The 16,594-nt window shown below is 39.2% G+C and overlaps 1 protein-coding gene across 1 annotated transcript in view; it reads left to right on the top strand.

Moving 5' to 3' along the window:
- LOC122065519 (protein BTR1-like) overlaps positions 1-15,992 on the top strand; it is a 22,511-nt gene extending 6,519 nt beyond the window's left edge. The window contains exons 5-8 of the mRNA XM_042629322.1: positions 8,833-8,957; positions 15,096-15,191; positions 15,271-15,332; positions 15,413-15,992. Of these exons, the coding sequence (XP_042485256.1) occupies positions 8,833-8,957; positions 15,096-15,191; positions 15,271-15,332; positions 15,413-15,500 (371 nt within the window). The 3' untranslated portion in view covers positions 15,501-15,992. The remainder of the gene's footprint in view (positions 1-8,832; positions 8,958-15,095; positions 15,192-15,270; positions 15,333-15,412) is intronic.
- The last annotated feature ends 602 nt before the right edge of the window (positions 15,993-16,594 follow it).

Genomic DNA, 16,594 nt, shown 5'->3' with positions numbered 1-16,594 from the left:
AAAAAAAAAAAAAAAAAATGTAAACAAATTGCAGTTGCTAAAAAAAAAAAAAAAGAAAAAAAAAAAAAAAAAAAGAAAAAGAAAAAGAAAAAGGGAAAAAGGAAAAAAAAAGGGGAAAGATAAGGAGAAGAGAACAGTTCTGCATGGAAATTCTTATCAGCGATGTACTTCCTCCCTAGATGATATTTGGATTTTCACTGGTAGCCGGTGTCAATGAAATCAAGTAACATACTGCATTGTCTCTTTTTTGGATCTCTACCTATTTGAGGTTTTCTCAGCAGCCAACCAGCTGTAGCCAAGGTGGTTATGAATAAAGTTTTTGATTCTATGTTGGTGGAATTTCTAAATTTTGTAAAGTTGTCAGTAGTTGTAACGGCAAATAGGTTCATTGTAGATGTAGATGAATGAAGGATGTATATGGTTGTCACTCAGAAGGATAGAAAGGTAATGTGGATTATATTTTAGTGATTGTCTAGCTGCTGATTAAGATACAGAAAAGGGAATGATTCTGACCTTGTTGCTGAAGATTGTAATGATTCATATATTAAATTTAAAACCAAAGTATTTATTTAGTCAATTGCATGTTGCATCATTTCCACTATCATGAATGGTTTGCCCATAATGGGTTTTGACCATTTGCAAGGTGCATTGGCTACAAAGTACCAAAAGAAAGAAAAAAGACACTTTGGGTGCATGACATGGGAATATATGTGCTGGACCTGCAGATCCAAGTAGGTGCCACATGAAACCTTTGATGGGTCAGCAACTGTATACTTGATGCAGGAGCATCCAAAGATCACATTTGGGTGGCCAGGGTTTGCTGCTCCACAATGTAATAGATCGATTATTGTAAATAGGGGTGAAATTGTGGATCTTTATCATTAGGTGGCAAAGATTTCAAATTTGCTAATTGGAATTAGGAGTTACTAGCAGATTGCAGGAGCAGAGGTTGATTAGGAATCATAGTCAAGGATTAAAGTATCAGTATCGATCGCCGTATCGGTCTGCCAAAATTAAGATATTTATCAGAGGGTATCGTATCGTATCGGAGATACGCTAAGATATGCTAAAGATACGCACATAAATGGATAGGAAACACTTTTTTATACACTTTTGCATAAAAAAAAAAGTTAAAAAAAACTATATATAACATGTATTATGCATAAACAGTAAGAATCTTGTAGTTGTCCCATAAATGTAAAATCCTTATTCCCAACATTGATTTCCACTTTAGTTAGAGAGAAAAATGGTTGACAACAACTTTGGAACAAAAACACCTAAAAAAATTGTGTTTTTCTAAAAAATTACCCATTTTGGCTATTTTATGACCGTATCGGTATGTACTGATACGTATCAAAACGTACATTTCACTTCGATTTTGAATTTTCCATAGAGTATCGGTATGTATCGGTTAGTATTGGTGCGTATCGGTATGTATCGTAAGATACGTATCGATACGAAAGGGTTTTAAAAATTTCATGTATCGTATCGGCCGATACGGTATGATACAGACCGATACTTTAAACCTTGATTATAGTTGATTAAAAATATTATGCTTTTAGTTTATGTGCTATAAGTTAGTCTAGATCTTTGTCAGTCAAGTTTGCTTGTTACGAGAATTATGTGTGTAAGAGTCCTATTCATAAAAGCATAGTTGTCAGTTGTCACTACAACTCAAGGTGTTTGCCTTGGCGGCCTAGGCATGTAGTGTATGACTATATATAATATGGCAATGATAATTTTTTATAATTATGCTTAATGCAACATGTTAGAAGATTATCGTGAGAAGGAAGGAGGAGTCTTGCGGGTTGCGCAGACTCCTCCCTCCTCCCTTGTTGGTTTCCTAAACCAATTAGGAAAGTCCTAGTAGAACTAGGGCTGATGTTAGTAGTGTTAGTCTAGAAGTTAGTAATCCTAGTCAAACTAGGAGAGTCAAAGTCCAACTAGGATTGGTAGCTAGTTAGTTTCATATTATGTTTCTATGTTTCTAGTCCTACTAGGACTGCTGTCCAGTCCTATTCACAGTTTATTTGTAAGAAGATAGAGCTATATAATGAGAAGAAGAGGGCTGACCCAAAACACACGATTGGTTCTCCCTTTCACACAATCGCGACTCTCTCTCTCTCTCTCTCTCTCTCTTTTCTCTTTTCTTATTTTACATGGTATCAGAGCTTGGTCTGATCTCTAAATAATTAGGACAACCCCTTTTTAACAACCTATAATCCAGTAACAGTCGACTCCCATTAGTGGCTGCTACTGGTTCTTCTTAAAAGAACCCACAATTTTCTAGAGAGGGTGATTTTCATCCCCTTTTTTTTTTCTGGTTTGTGTATGGAGGATTGATTGACTGAAATCAATAATATGATTTGAAGAATCTACTCAGATTACTATTAGGAGTGATTGCTGGTTGAGGTTTTCTGCTTTGAAGGCTGGACTATACACTCTTGGAGATATCGATTGGTGTTTTCAGGGTTTTGGCAACTTTCCAGAATCGGTTTTCCCCATATCTTCCAGGTGTGATTTCTGTTTGCAAATTCCTTTTAAGGTTTTCTTTATCATCATATCAAGAACATCCAGCACAAATTTCAGCATCATTGGAGCAGTTTACACCCAACCGCAGATATTCTCTCCCAACCACAGCCGCAAGGTTATTTTATCCCTAATAGTCGTTTTTTTTTTCTTTTGGGTTGACAATTTTGGGACTATTTCTTTGTGGGTTGCTTTCATCCTTGTGGGGTTATTTCTGGGTTTCTTAAATATCTTTAGTTGTAATTCCCCACAGGTGGAGTCCCAAAACTTGACAACCTCCATGGGTGAAATTATCTGAGTAAAAAAACTTAACAACCTCCACCCAAAACTTAACAACATCCATGGGTGGAATCCCAAAACTTTTTGGTTGTTGATTTTATTGAAGTCTGGCTAGAGGTTTGGTTTGCTATCTTATTTTGATTGGTTAAATATATAAGATCAATCAATTGTATGGTCTAACAAGGAGGTTAGATTGATTTTTTGGTTTATTGTTTTGTGCATTGTTGTGCATTAATGGCTGACAATGAAGGAAAGAATGTGGTCACTGAGGTGATATCTTCATCATCACATAAGATTACAGAAAAGAAGCTTGCAGGAGCTGCCAATTTTCAACAATGGAAGAAAATTGTGCAGCTTGTTTTGATTGGTCGAGATCAACAGGATCACCTAACAAAGGAGAAACCTGTTAATGACACTACATGAGATACAATTGATGCATGTATTTTGGGACAGCTGCTGAACTCAATGAATGACTCTATAATTGATGTTGGTACCCACATCGATATTGTGAAGGAGTTATGGCACTATTTGAATGTTCTATATTCTGGACAGAACAACCTCTCTCGCATCTATGAGCTGTCTCAGGAATTTTATCGGACTGATAGGAAGGGTCGGCCTCTAACTCAGTACTCTGCTGATTTCAAGAGAATGTATGAAGAGCTGAATTCTCTACTCCCTAATAGTAGTGATGTGAAGAAGATGCAAAACCAGTGGGAGCAACTTGCAATTATGGGCTTTTTGGGAGGTCTTGGAACAGAATATGACTATGTTTGTTCTCAGATTCTTGGAGGTGACAAGGTGGCATCTCTTGCAGATACCTTTTCCCGAGTCCTACGGGTATCTCGAGAGAATTCTCATAATTCTACTCCAGTGGAAAACTCCGCACTTGCAGCACAGAGTAATAATCGTGGAGCTTCACGTGGTACAGGTAATGGTGGTAATAAGGGACAATTTACTGGGAACTCCTCAGTTCAGGGGTAGTACGCACATGCCACCATTGTGGTAAACCGGGACATATCCAACGCTTCTGTTAGAAACTTCATGGCAAACCTCCTGTAAAGCAGTTTGCCAATTCAGCTACAATTGATAAACCTTCTCAGCCTGGACAATCTGAGGGTAAGATGGTCAAAATGAAGAATTTACACAGTACAATCAGTTTCAGACTCAAGCACCTCAGCCTTCCACTGCTACTCTTCTTGAGACAAGTAATGCCATTTTATGTCTCTCCTCTTCTTCTCACCCCTAGATAATTGATTCAGGTGCATCGGATCACATGTCTGGTATTTCAGGTATATTTTCTTCTTTTAAGAAATCCTCTGCTAATGTCACATTGGCCAATGGCTCAATTGCTAAGGTCAATGGTATTGGCACTATTTGTCTTAATTCCTCCTTATCGTTATCATCTGTTCTTTATTTGCCACAATTATCGTTCAACCTTCTGTCTGTAAGCAAGTTCACACAAACTTACAATTGTTTTATAACATTTTTCTCCAACTCATGTGTTTTTTAGGATCTTACGACGAAGAAGATGCTTGGTAGAGGTTGTAGGGTTGGGGGACTGTATCTTTTTGAAGACAATTCACCTTCCATAGGTTGTTCGGGTACTCTGAATCCTCATCAGGTTCACTACCGGTTGGGCCATCCGTCTTTACAAAGTTTACAGAAACTTGATCCTTTTGGGCTGATGCAGTTCTCACTGCCTGTTATTTTATTAATCGTATGCCTTTCTCTGTTTTGTGTGGTGGTATTCCCCATTCTTTATTATTTCCTTCTGACCCACTTTTTGTTCTTCCCCCTCGCGTATTTGGTTGTGTTTGTTTTATTCGTGATCATCATCCAAGTTTATCAAAGTTGGATCCTCGTGCTATTAAGTGTCTCATTTTGGGTTACTCATGTACCCAAAAGGGATACCGGTGTTATTCCCCTGTTCTTTAAAAATACTTTGTTACTACCGATGTGTCCTTCTTTGAGTCTACACCCTACCCAAATGAGTCATTTGTTTTGTCTGAGTTGGATGATGATCTTCCACTTTATGTTATCCATCATTCTGATCAATAGGTTGCCACAGAGGAAGAATTTCCACCACCACCACCTCCACTAGTTACTCCATATGTTTATACTCGTCGTGTTCGGGAAGCATCAACACCCCCTCTCCCTGCGGAACCTACCTTGTCATCTTCATCTACGGATCCTATTCCAGCTACTCCTCTTTCTGACTTAGACCTTCCTATTGCACAACATAAGGGTGTTGGGAGCTGTACCCAACATCCTATTGCTGACTTTGTGTCTTATTCTGGCCAATCGTCTACTTTACATTCCTGTCTTTCCACTATTTCTTGTCATCCTATTCCTAAGAATCTTGCAGAGGCATTATCTAGTCCTGGCTGGAAGACAGCTATGAAAGACCAACTGCTTGCCTTGGAAGAAAACCAGACTTGGGATCTTATAGCGTTGCCACCTGGCAAGAAGGCTATTGGTTGTTGTTGGGTTATGTGGTTAAGGTTAACCCTGATTGGTCTCTTGCTAGTTTGAAGGCTTGGTTGGTCGCAAAGGGGTATGCCGAAGTTTATGGCGTTGATTATCTGAATACCTTCTCCCTTGTTGCCAAACTGGTTATTCGTGTTTTGATTTTTCTTGTGGCTTCATCTCATTGACCATTATTTCAACTTGATGTGAAGAATGCTTTTCTTCATGGTGATTTGTATGAGGTGTATATGGAGCAACCTCCAAGGTTTGTTGCTCAACGGGAGTGTGGAAACGTGTGCAAGCTCAAGAAGTCCTTGTATGGGCTGAAACAGTTTCCTCGGGCGTGGTTTGGTAGGTTCACTGATGTGGTTTGTGCATTTGGACTGTCAAGGTATGATTGTGACCATTCTGTGTTCCATCGGAAGTTTGATGCAAGTTGGATATTTCTGGTTGTATATGTTGATGATATTGTCATTATCGGAGATGATGTTGAAGGAATCCAAAGTTTGAAAGCATATTTGCAGCAACACTTTCAAACTAAGGATCTAGGATGGTTAAAGTACTTCCTGGGAATTGAAGTTGCTCAGTCAAGGAAGGGAATTTCTTTGTCTCAGAAAAAGTATGTTTTGGACCAACTTTCAGAAACAAGTATGTTGGGAACCAAACCCATTGACACTCCAATGGATCCAAACGTGAAACTTATGCCTGAAGGAGGTGATATGTTAGAAGATCTTGAGTAATACAGAAGACTGGTGGGAAAACTGAATTATTTGACTGTGACTCGACCTGACATTGCCTTCCCTGTCAGTGTTGTGAGTCAGTTTCTTTTGTCTCCATGAACTTCACATTGGGATGCTGTTGTTCGTATTCTGAGATATCTTAAGAAAGCTCCAGGACGTGGTCTGTTGTACTTAGATCATGGACATAATCGTATTGAAGGATTTTGTGATGCTGATTGGACTGGTTCGCCTATTGATAGGAGGTCAACTACATGATACTGTACTTTTGTTGGTGGAAATCATGTGTCTTGGAAAAGCAAGAAACAAGCTGTTGTGGCAAGGTCTAGCACTGAGTATGAGTATCGTGCCATGGCTCATGTTACTTGTGAGTTGATGTGGGTAAAGCAGCTTTTGACGGAACTTGGATTCGAATGCACTTCCTCTATGCAGTTGTGGTGTGATAACCAAGCTGTTAGTCGTATTGCATCTAATCCAGTGTTCCATGAAAGGACAAAACATATTGAGGTCGACTGTCACTTTTTTCGTGAAGAGCTACAACAAGAAGTTATTTCTACAAGTCATGTTCGTACAGTCTCACAACTTGCATATATTTTTACTAAGTCCTTGGGGGTTGGTAAAGTGGACTATATTTGTAACAAGCTAGGCATGATTAACATCTATGCTCCAGCTTGAGGGGGAGTGTTAGAAGATTATTGTGAGAAGGAAGGAGGAGTCCTATGGGTTGCGCACTCCTCCCTCCTCCCTTGTTGGTTTCCTAAACCAATTAGGGAAGTCCTAGTAGAACTAGGACTGATGTTAGTAGTGTTAGTCTAGAAGTGAGTAATCCTAGTCAAACTAGGAGAGTCAAAGTCCAACTAGGATTGGTAGCTAGTTAGTTTCATATTATGTTTCTATGTTTCTAGTCCTACTAGGACTGCTGTCCAGTCCTATTCACAGTTTATTTGTAAGAAGATATTGCTAAATAATGAGAAGAAGAGGGCTGACCCAAAACGCACCATTGGGTCTCCCTTTCACAAAGTCGTGACTCTCTCTCTCTCTCTCTCTCTCTTCTCTTTTCTTATTTTACACAACATATAAGCCATATCAATGATGTATGATATAATAATGCTAGTAATGACCTAATATGAGAAAACCAACATAAAAAACAAAGAATAGGATATATTATAAGCATTTTCATCAAAAAACAAAACCATAAGCATAGATCAACGTAAACTCATGAAGTGTCAACAAGGAGTGCTGTTGCCTTGGACCATAGAAAGAGCCTGGCTCCACTGCCTAGGCGATGCATTGACAACTATGCATAATTTTTTTTTTCCCTTTAACTTTTCCTATATACATTTGACACTCCCTTTCAATTGAGTTTGGTAATGGATAAAGTTTGTTAGCTAATGGCTGCTGATTGCTGTTTGCGGTAGCCAAGGTTGTTGAGAGTTGTCTACTCTCTCTTTGCTTTTGTAGTCTTGTATCCCCTATTTTTATTTCTCATTTTGCATCCTTTCTATTCTTCCCTTCTTTCTCCTCCTATTTTTCTCTCTTCTTTAGACCCATTGACACCCTCTCTATCCTCCTCTGGACCTCTTTAGCCTTATCGATTTCTCTAAATAATATTACTTATTTTCTTATTTATTTTTGAAATTTATATGTTCAAATGCTGATATTATAATAAAATAGTTATGACCATTGGAACTGGCGTCAGATCTGTCTGTCATCTGCCATTAGATTAGATTCAGCTCTTCCTAATCATATTTTTCCCTCTTTGGGCTCATTACCAGCAGGCTGTTCAATCCTGATCCGCATCAAATTTATTTTTTAGCAGGTAAGTAACAGATTGATTTTATTGATGAGAGAATATCTAAGGAGAGGATATAAAATACAACAGCAACAACAATAGGGCAGTGCCTAAACCCACTGGGGTGCTACATCATTGGGTATGAGTCCACATGCAAGGACTGCCTATCCGTTGCTTCCTTAGCTAACTCATCTGCAATAGAGTTGGCAGATCTCATCCACCACGAAAAGGAGAAATGACCATGAATTGCAAGGGCCCTATGGCCCCTACCCTTCCTAATAATGCCAAGGCCCCCTAGACTGGGCTTGTGCAGCCAACAAATAACAAGAGATGAATTCCCTATCTGCCAAGCGGGGGTAAGGCTGCGTACATTATGACATTCCCAGACTCTGCAGTGGTAGGAGCCTTGTACACTGGGTGTGCCTTTTTCTTTTATGCACTCTCATCCAACCATGAGCAAGGTAAAGTGCAGACCCTTTTATAATGGCCTTCAACTCTGCAAAAGTAGAATGAACCAAGCTAGTAGGACCTGACAATCCTAGTAATACCATACCATCATTCCTTCTGAGTGCAGGCGTCTCTTTACTTTTAATATCCACAAACCTGTTCTCGTTGTCCCCTGTATGATCATCTCTTAGGTTCTTATATGACCCCCATAGTATGCAGCACATAGGCCATCAAGTTTCATTTTCTTGAGTTTTGTGATGTTATGGTGGAAATATTTCCTTTTGTTCATTGGGTTAAAAAGCCTAATTGAAATGAGTTAATTTATAGAGATTATTTTTTAAAATGTTATACACTACCCCTTTTTTATATCAGCATTCGATAAATTTTGAAGGAGAAGATTTGGAAAGTAAATGATCTGGCTGTTATATTCCTATTGCTGATTTATTCATAATGATTGTATGGTGATGAAAAATTAACAATCATGGATGTGGTTCTATATCGTTATAGATATATTGTCATGTGGCAAGTTTTAAGCTGAAATTAATGTTCTCTCTCTTGTCCTTTCCCTATTTGAACTTCTAGGTGTCAACTTCTCTGGTTTTCATGGTATTCCATACGCATATGTGCTTCCTTCTGTTGGAACAGCTGGATACAATACTATCAATTATGGACCAAATGGCGCAGGGGGAAAATTTCAAAATGGAAAGGTTCAGTTAATTATGTATCTTTTCAGCTTCTGCATACTTATGGTTATTGATGTTGCTATAGATCCCAGGCTAAGTTATCATTTTAATGCATACCATGAAAATACTTCATGCTGCCTTTATAGATTTGATTTGGTTTCTCATAGAGACTGAATCTTTCTTTGTGTGAATAGATTCTAAAATGTTCTGTCATACATGTGTATCTGAATTTTCAATATTTAACCTCAAAGATAACATTATTTAAATAGTTCAATATGATCTACCAGAAAGCTGTTGTTGTACTGAGTTTCAAGTTGTTTCAGTCAAGGTTCAAAAATTTGATTTCGACCCTGGTTGAAACCGAAATATTTCGCAAACTGGCACAATTTTGGTCGAAATATTGTGATTTCGGCAAAAAAACCGCAATATGTATTTCGGTGGTCAAACAATTGAAATTTTCCGTGAACTTTAGGGCAAGCCTATTTAAGCATGATTACACATTCTATCCATTAGATTGAAAAAAAAAGCACATAAAAAAGGGTAGTGTGGCTTTAGATCCTAGGTCGGTACTGTATGTTGTAGCCTTAGTCTACCATGTCTTTCTTTTATATATAACCTAATCTACACATAATTTAGTACTAGAAAATACAACATTCAATAAAAGAAATAGAAATATGTGTTAAGAATGTAGAAAAACCATTAAATTGGACACCAATGTCAAAAAGTGTTCACATGATTGAATCGTTAGATTGAAAAGAAAAAACCCGAAGTGGTAGTTTGGCTTTGGACCCTGTGACATATGACGGCCATGTCATCAGTCATCCTTTACCTGAAAATTTTCTCAACGTCTACCACAACAGCTCTACAGGTGAGAAACTTGATTTGTAAAAAATTGGCCAAATGATGTTTCAAATCCACCTAAATATTGAAGTGAATGCTCCACAACTGGGCATCAGGCTTTTATTTAGCACAAAATGATTGCTTCTGCCAAAAAATCGAGGTTTTCTAGTAGTTCTAGAAAATGCCTGGGACTTAGGCTGCTTACCGTAGGTTTCTGAGTTTGACTTTCAATGAACTAAAGGATGATCCGTTTTCTTTGTTCGAACACGACTTCTGTGGGTTCCTCACAGATGGTGTTGCACTTGGTTGAAGTGTAGATCTCTCTCTCTCTCTATTGCAGCACTCTGAGACTTCAGGATCTTCTAGACTTGCATACATTGAACTCATCACATTCTGCTCCTTATTCCTGTCAAGGGTATATCATTATCACCTAGTTGTTGATCACTAACTCAACCTATGTCCTCTTTGGCCTTGACCGTGCACTTTAAAAGCCTTCAGCTCGTGCCGATTGCTGGTTTTCATTAATGTAATTATTGGTCTTCATTTCACATCACTAATCAATCCTAGTGGTCTTCCCTCATCATAGGGGCTACCTGTAGTCATTTCACATGACTAGGGCATATGGTGATTTTATCCTCAACTTTCCTTCAGTTTCAACAATGACATAGCACATTAGCACTACAGTCGCAGTTTTTACTCTTTTGATCACTGTGTTTTAATTTAATCAACAACCTCTTTGCTCACTCCCCCCAATCAGCGTAATCGAATCAAGATGACTTAAGTGGTTGCAAATGACAATTTTCTAAGCCAATTACTGTTCTGTTGATCTGTTCTTTTCGTTCCACATTCTTCAGCACTTGAAACTGCTCCACTCCTTTTCTTGTGAATTTGTCTGATTCTTGTTGGGGCTTCTCTAAAAGGAAATGAATAATTTAAGAGGAAGAGGCTGCAGGCTTAGTAAACGTCCACATTTGCACCATCATCTGGAGCATTTGAAAACTAATTGCTCGTATTTAGCTTCTTAAACACCCAGAAATGAGCATGCTCAATCGACTTTGTAAACCCTAATTAAGAATTACTTGGTTTCATTTCGTTGTGTTTTTCAAGAAGAATAAATGGATGGATTTTGACCTTGCTTTTGGTTGTAAGCTGATCTGACTAAAGCATTTAGCTCATCAAGTGTGCCAAAAATGGGAGGTGGTATCATATTATCTTATAATTAGCACAGCTGCTTCTGTCTTGTAGTTTCACTCTTAATAGTTTTCTATTTTTGGGGTTCTTTCTAGCCATTCTGAAGGACCAGGCAAAGCCAGTAGGAAGCCCCTTGTCCCTAGTACTCATGAAGGCCGACGATTTCTGACAAAGTCTTTCTGAATTTTTAGGGCATGAAGCGGAACTACAAGAAAGATGCTCCTTCTCATGCCCATTTGCTAACTTCAAGAGAACCTGCCTTCTGCTATCGTCCACTCCATAGTTAGGATTTAGTTTCTGATTTGGTTGGTGATTCTGAGTTGCCCTATTTGAGTCAGCAGCTTGGAAGGGCTGTTGGATCGGGCAAGGATAGAAAAGTCAAGAAGGAAGAGAAAGTTAGGAAGAATCTAGTGAAGGGCATTCACTTGCTATTGAAGGCGAAGAAATGCTTGCAGTTCGATGTGTATAATACAGCCGCTAGAGATTAGTTTTCCTTCTGTGACCAATTTCTACCTAGCCCTGTGCCCCGAATGAAAAAAATCAAGGACATTTTTGTGGCTGAGCTGGCTGATTGTAGACCACCCGCCTTAGACAAAGAAGAAACTCTCCCTTACTGTACTGGTGTTTTGGTAGTGGACTGTAATAGCTAGTGGACTTACTGAGCAAGTCACTGTATGATGTGAGAGTGTCATGTATGGTTCCTTTGAGAAGGGTGTGATACCTACCCGTCAGGCTCGACGATCACCCATCACTCGGTCTTTGAAAGGAGTAGCTCCCACATTTGAACCATCATCTGGAGCATTTGAAAACTAACTGCACATATATAACAACAACAGCTTGGCCTTATCCCAACTAAATGGGGTAGGCTACATCGATCCGACTTGGGAAAAAAAAAGACTTATGTACATCCCACTTACGAACAATCGGCAACCCGAATCTTTGCCCTCCTAGCAGCTCTGTTAGATGCCATACTAGGTTGAAGACCTATCTTTTGCATTTCTGTCCTTACCGACAATGGTCATTTTCGGCCTGCCCCTAGCCCTTTTACCTCCATCCATTTGAATCTGGTCACTCCTCCGTACTGGGGCATCCAAAGGCCTCCTTTGGACATGTCCAAACCATCTTAATCGGCATTCTCTGAGCTTATCCTGAATTGGGGCAATTCCCGAATCAGCTCTAACCTGGTCATTCCTCACTCTATCCCTTAGAGTTTTGCCGCACATCCATCTCAACATCCTCATCTTTGCCACACTCAACTTATCTTTATTACACTTCTTGACTGCCCAACATTCCACACCATACATCATAGCTAGTCTTACAGCACATATATAACTTATTAAACACCAAGAAATTTGGTATGTGGATCTTTAATGAGAATGCTCAATCAATGTTCTAATCCCTAATTAAGCATTACTTGTAATGTAACGTAGGTAAATAAACCCGAATAATAAACAACCCTCAACCAATATTAGATCTGAAACTCAGGCTTGGTAAGGAATAGAGCAACAATAAAGTTTTAGGAAGCGCTGAACTGAAACTCACAAGTGAATGGATGTTGGGACTCTCAAACCTGATCACAAGGGTCCTCAAAGTACTGCTGGAGGTTCTCTGACATTGGCTGAACATATCTGAAATAGGGTAGCAGAACCAGCAATTGACCCTAACAGAATTAGGGTTTCATCAGGCCAAAGAGGAGAAAACCTGTGGCTCTCTTTTGGCTGGTCAGACCAACCTCAAGTCCAGGTCGAAGGGGCCCCTTGGGGTGGCTTTCAATCCCTCCAAAGGGGGCTCACAGATGCTGGGCAGAACAGGACAAAAGAGTCCTGTTGATTTGGCCCAAAAACCCTGACAAGCTGAAATCGACTTTGGGGTTTTGGGCTGGTCTTCAAGCTGAGTTCGTCCCTTGTTTAGGTCTTCAAGTAGGCTTAAAAAAACTCTCAGATCACTCTCTCACAGCAGCAATGATGAAGAAATAGGAAGGAAAGAAGAGAAAGGTGAAGACGGATAGTTGTGGGTGGGATAATGGCTATCTCAGCTTGGGCATCTCACCCACAACTATCTCAGCTTTTTGTTCATTCTTTCTCAGGAGATGGGAGCAAGCATAAGCTGCAAGATACTTCATTAATCAACTGTGTCAAACTGTTACAACAATCTTTCTTAATTAGAGAGCCCAAACTTACAAACTAGCAACTAGTTCCCAAATAGGAAACTAAACTAGAAAGGAAACTAACATAGAATAGCAACTAAAATTTAACTTGTAACTTAAGAAATCAATAAAGAAACTACTAGGGACATTCTGAAGGCAGCTCTACTCTTGCAAAGCACCTTTGACCAGTCAAACAATGAGACAAAAAAACACAGCTGTACTTGGAGATTGCAGGCTACAAAGGGGAGATTTCTGGACAGCTGTGGAAAGCTGTAAAGTCTGGATCGATAGGCACTTTGAGGGGCTTATAGAAATCCAAAATTGGAAGCAAATATATTCTAATAAGGGGGTATCCTATGCTGGCCGATGGGCTGCTGATGTGGCCAGCATAGGGCCAAAAAATTGGGGACCAGCTAGGCTCGAATCAGCACAAGGCTGGCTGGTCTTCTTCTTCCTCCTGTGATACAACTTGGTTTTATTTACTTTGTGTTTTTCAAGTAAAATAAATTAATATTTTTTGACTTCGTTGAACAACTTTATTCTCTTTGTTGCTTACCTTCATTTCTTTGTATTCCTGCAAGAATGATAATGGATTAATATTGCTTTGACTTGGCTCGCTATATAACATAGTACTTCCATGGTCTCTGTCAATATTAATGTTGTACATCTTTTTCCATACAGACAATTCTTCTATGTGCCTTCCATCTTCAGTGAGTTTGAGCTTGAATTTGTGTCTGATTGTCCTTTAATTGATTTTTCTCTAGATTTGCCTAGTTATTATATCCAACGAAAAAAATGGAGGTGTATGCCATATGGGACCTTTTATTTTCCATTTTTCCTTTTCTTTTTTCTTTTGATGAACAACTAATCTGCAAATGTAAGAAAACAATACAAATCCTCAGGCAAGGAAATTATATAGACGGACAAGGAATGAAAAAAACTCAAACAACCGCATAAAGGGCGCAGTACACATAAATTGAATTTACTTTGTGAAGACCAGGAATTCCTGTGGATTGTCCTCTCCTTTCTCTTCTAAGTGACTAGACAGAATCACAACCTAGAGACAATCACTACCAAAATACCTCTCCAAGAACAGAGACTGCCAAAACAATCTGACTTGATTGTCTTTGCAAATATGAGCCATAGTTGATTTTTACATTTATAGATCAATTTCTGGCAGATGTGCCTATGCAATTGAGTAATGCCTCGAGTGAAGAAGGGGATGGCAACTTGGACCTAGAACATCGATATGCATTAGGTTGATCTAGTAGACAGTTTTCTGTAAATCATCATTTTTCCCCCTTGATTGAAGTAACTTCACTTCTTTACTTTGGTCTTAAAGGAAGATTACGTGTCTGTATTGGGATCAGAAATACATGAGTTACTACGGTTTAGCAACTACAGTGTGCATGTTTGGCTAAGCTACTCGGGCTTCTGCTTCTTGGCTTCTAGAAGCTAGTTCATCTTTTAAAATCTGCACGACAAAAGCTTAACCAAACATTCACATTAATTCAAAAGCTATATAATGGTTTGCCTGAAAATACTCGTGTCTTTGTTTTCAATCCCCCAGTCGCTTGAATTTGAGGAGCTTAGCCAACAAGAGCATTTTGTTTGGAGTCTTTACCAAGCAGCAGCGCAGAAGCCCAGAAAAGGAAAAAAGGGGGGGGGGTGGGTGAGCTACTTGAGCTTTTGGTGGTAAAAACTCCAAACAGAATGGTCTTGTAGTGCTCATCATACTTTTCAATCCCCCATATGCGCTTGAACTTGAGAAGCTTAGCCAAACATGCACGTTGAATCAGAAGCTGCAATGGTTGGCCTTAAAAGCACTTGTCTTTAAATTATCTCTTTGCATTCAGGAATTTAGTTTAACCTTGTAAAAGGGAGGAAAATAAGAAAGGGGAAAACCAGCTGTTGTTATATCTTGATGTCATTTTTACATTTTGATGTTCTTAGTGGTAAACAAAAGGCCATTTGCTGGATTTCAGGATGATCGAGGCAATACTGTGACAATTGGTGTTGCAGATGAGCATATCGGAGTAGTTGTTGGTCGTGGTGGAAGGAATATAATGGAGATTAGTCAGGTATGGAGAAGTAAAATGGTCTCCACTTCGGTACATTGCTTTGTGCGAGTGATAAACAGGATATTTTGTTTGCATGCAGGTTACTGGGGCCAGAATCAAAATATCAGATCGAGGAGATTTCATGTCTGGCACCTCTGACAGGTATAGAAGAGAACTCCTTCATTATCCATAATCTACATCCTTGCAACTTACTTGAATTTCTGTCTGATACTTTTTCTCAGGAAAGTGACAATCTCAGGGTCACAAGGATCAATCCGTGCTGCTGAAGCTATGATTATGCAGAAGGTTGCTTCTACTTCAGAGATTTGATGGGTGCATATTTCATAGCTTGTAGTTTTACTGCATTGTTTTTCCCTCCCCTTTTCCTTCATTATTGTTTGGGATTCATTAGTGGACATGGGGCTTAAGATTCTTTTATATGTGACTTTGGGGAATGGGGACTGTGTCTGTATATGTTCTCCTTTGATAGATACTTTGACGTCTGAAATCCTTTGAAGGAAGAAAGAAGAATCGAGGGTTCAAATGGTGGAAGGAAGAAAAAAGGGCTAAAGTTTCAAAATGACCACATTGCAGATCTTTCATTGACCAAGTTTTTGGGCATTTCTCTCTGGATTAGGGTAACTCTAGCTTGTTATAGAATATAAAAGATTGAGAGTTTGGAAAAGACTATAAAGAGGCTCTTCAGTACTTCTATTTATGAATGTAATTGTTGTTGGCATTTTTTTGTATAATTTGAGCTTTTGAGATTTTCTGGCGGTATATTCAGATATATAGTAATCATATATCTTTTACTTTGGGCAATTTCTTAATCTTTTTCTGCCTTGTCTGTCAAAACTCCTCTTTTTGGTTTTATATATTTACATGGGTATCCTTTTTATGTGTAATGCATGCTAATTTCATATGGTTGTGTTGACACTTAACAAAGGATAGGCGTAGTAGGGGTAATTACTCCCACTTCCCTACGCTCAACTTGTGTTTTCTCAAAGTCCCCTACCCAAAACTTCCTTTCTGATTCCCCCAGAAAATTAAAGCTTCACCTCTCCTCCCATTCTCATGGTATTTTAAAAACCCCAAATTACCAATGATACAGTGATACCCACCTCCAACAGCCCACTGGCCACTGCTGCCACCATTCCTGTGAAGGGGATTAACCTAGGAGTCTCATTAGCTATTATATTGGTTGATTACACAGCAGCCCAGATTTTTCGTGGTAGAAAGCAGCTGCATTCCTCCTCAACTAGATCAACCAGGCCCGCTCTTCTCCATCTGCGCCTCCTCCAGCACCCGCTCAACATCCCTCGATGCCGCAACAGCCCCTGAAGACCAGTTTCAGTTCTCCTCTGACCCTGCTAGATCCAGTAAATTTTCCTGTGACAATCCCTCTCCTAGGCCACCACCCTGCT

The sequence above is a fragment of the Macadamia integrifolia genome, unplaced genomic scaffold, assembly GCF_013358625.1.
Source record: "Macadamia integrifolia cultivar HAES 741 unplaced genomic scaffold, SCU_Mint_v3 scaffold2047, whole genome shotgun sequence".
Taxonomy (NCBI): Eukaryota; Viridiplantae; Streptophyta; class Magnoliopsida; order Proteales; family Proteaceae; genus Macadamia; species Macadamia integrifolia.
This window is presented reverse-complemented; position numbering and strand designations above follow the sequence as displayed.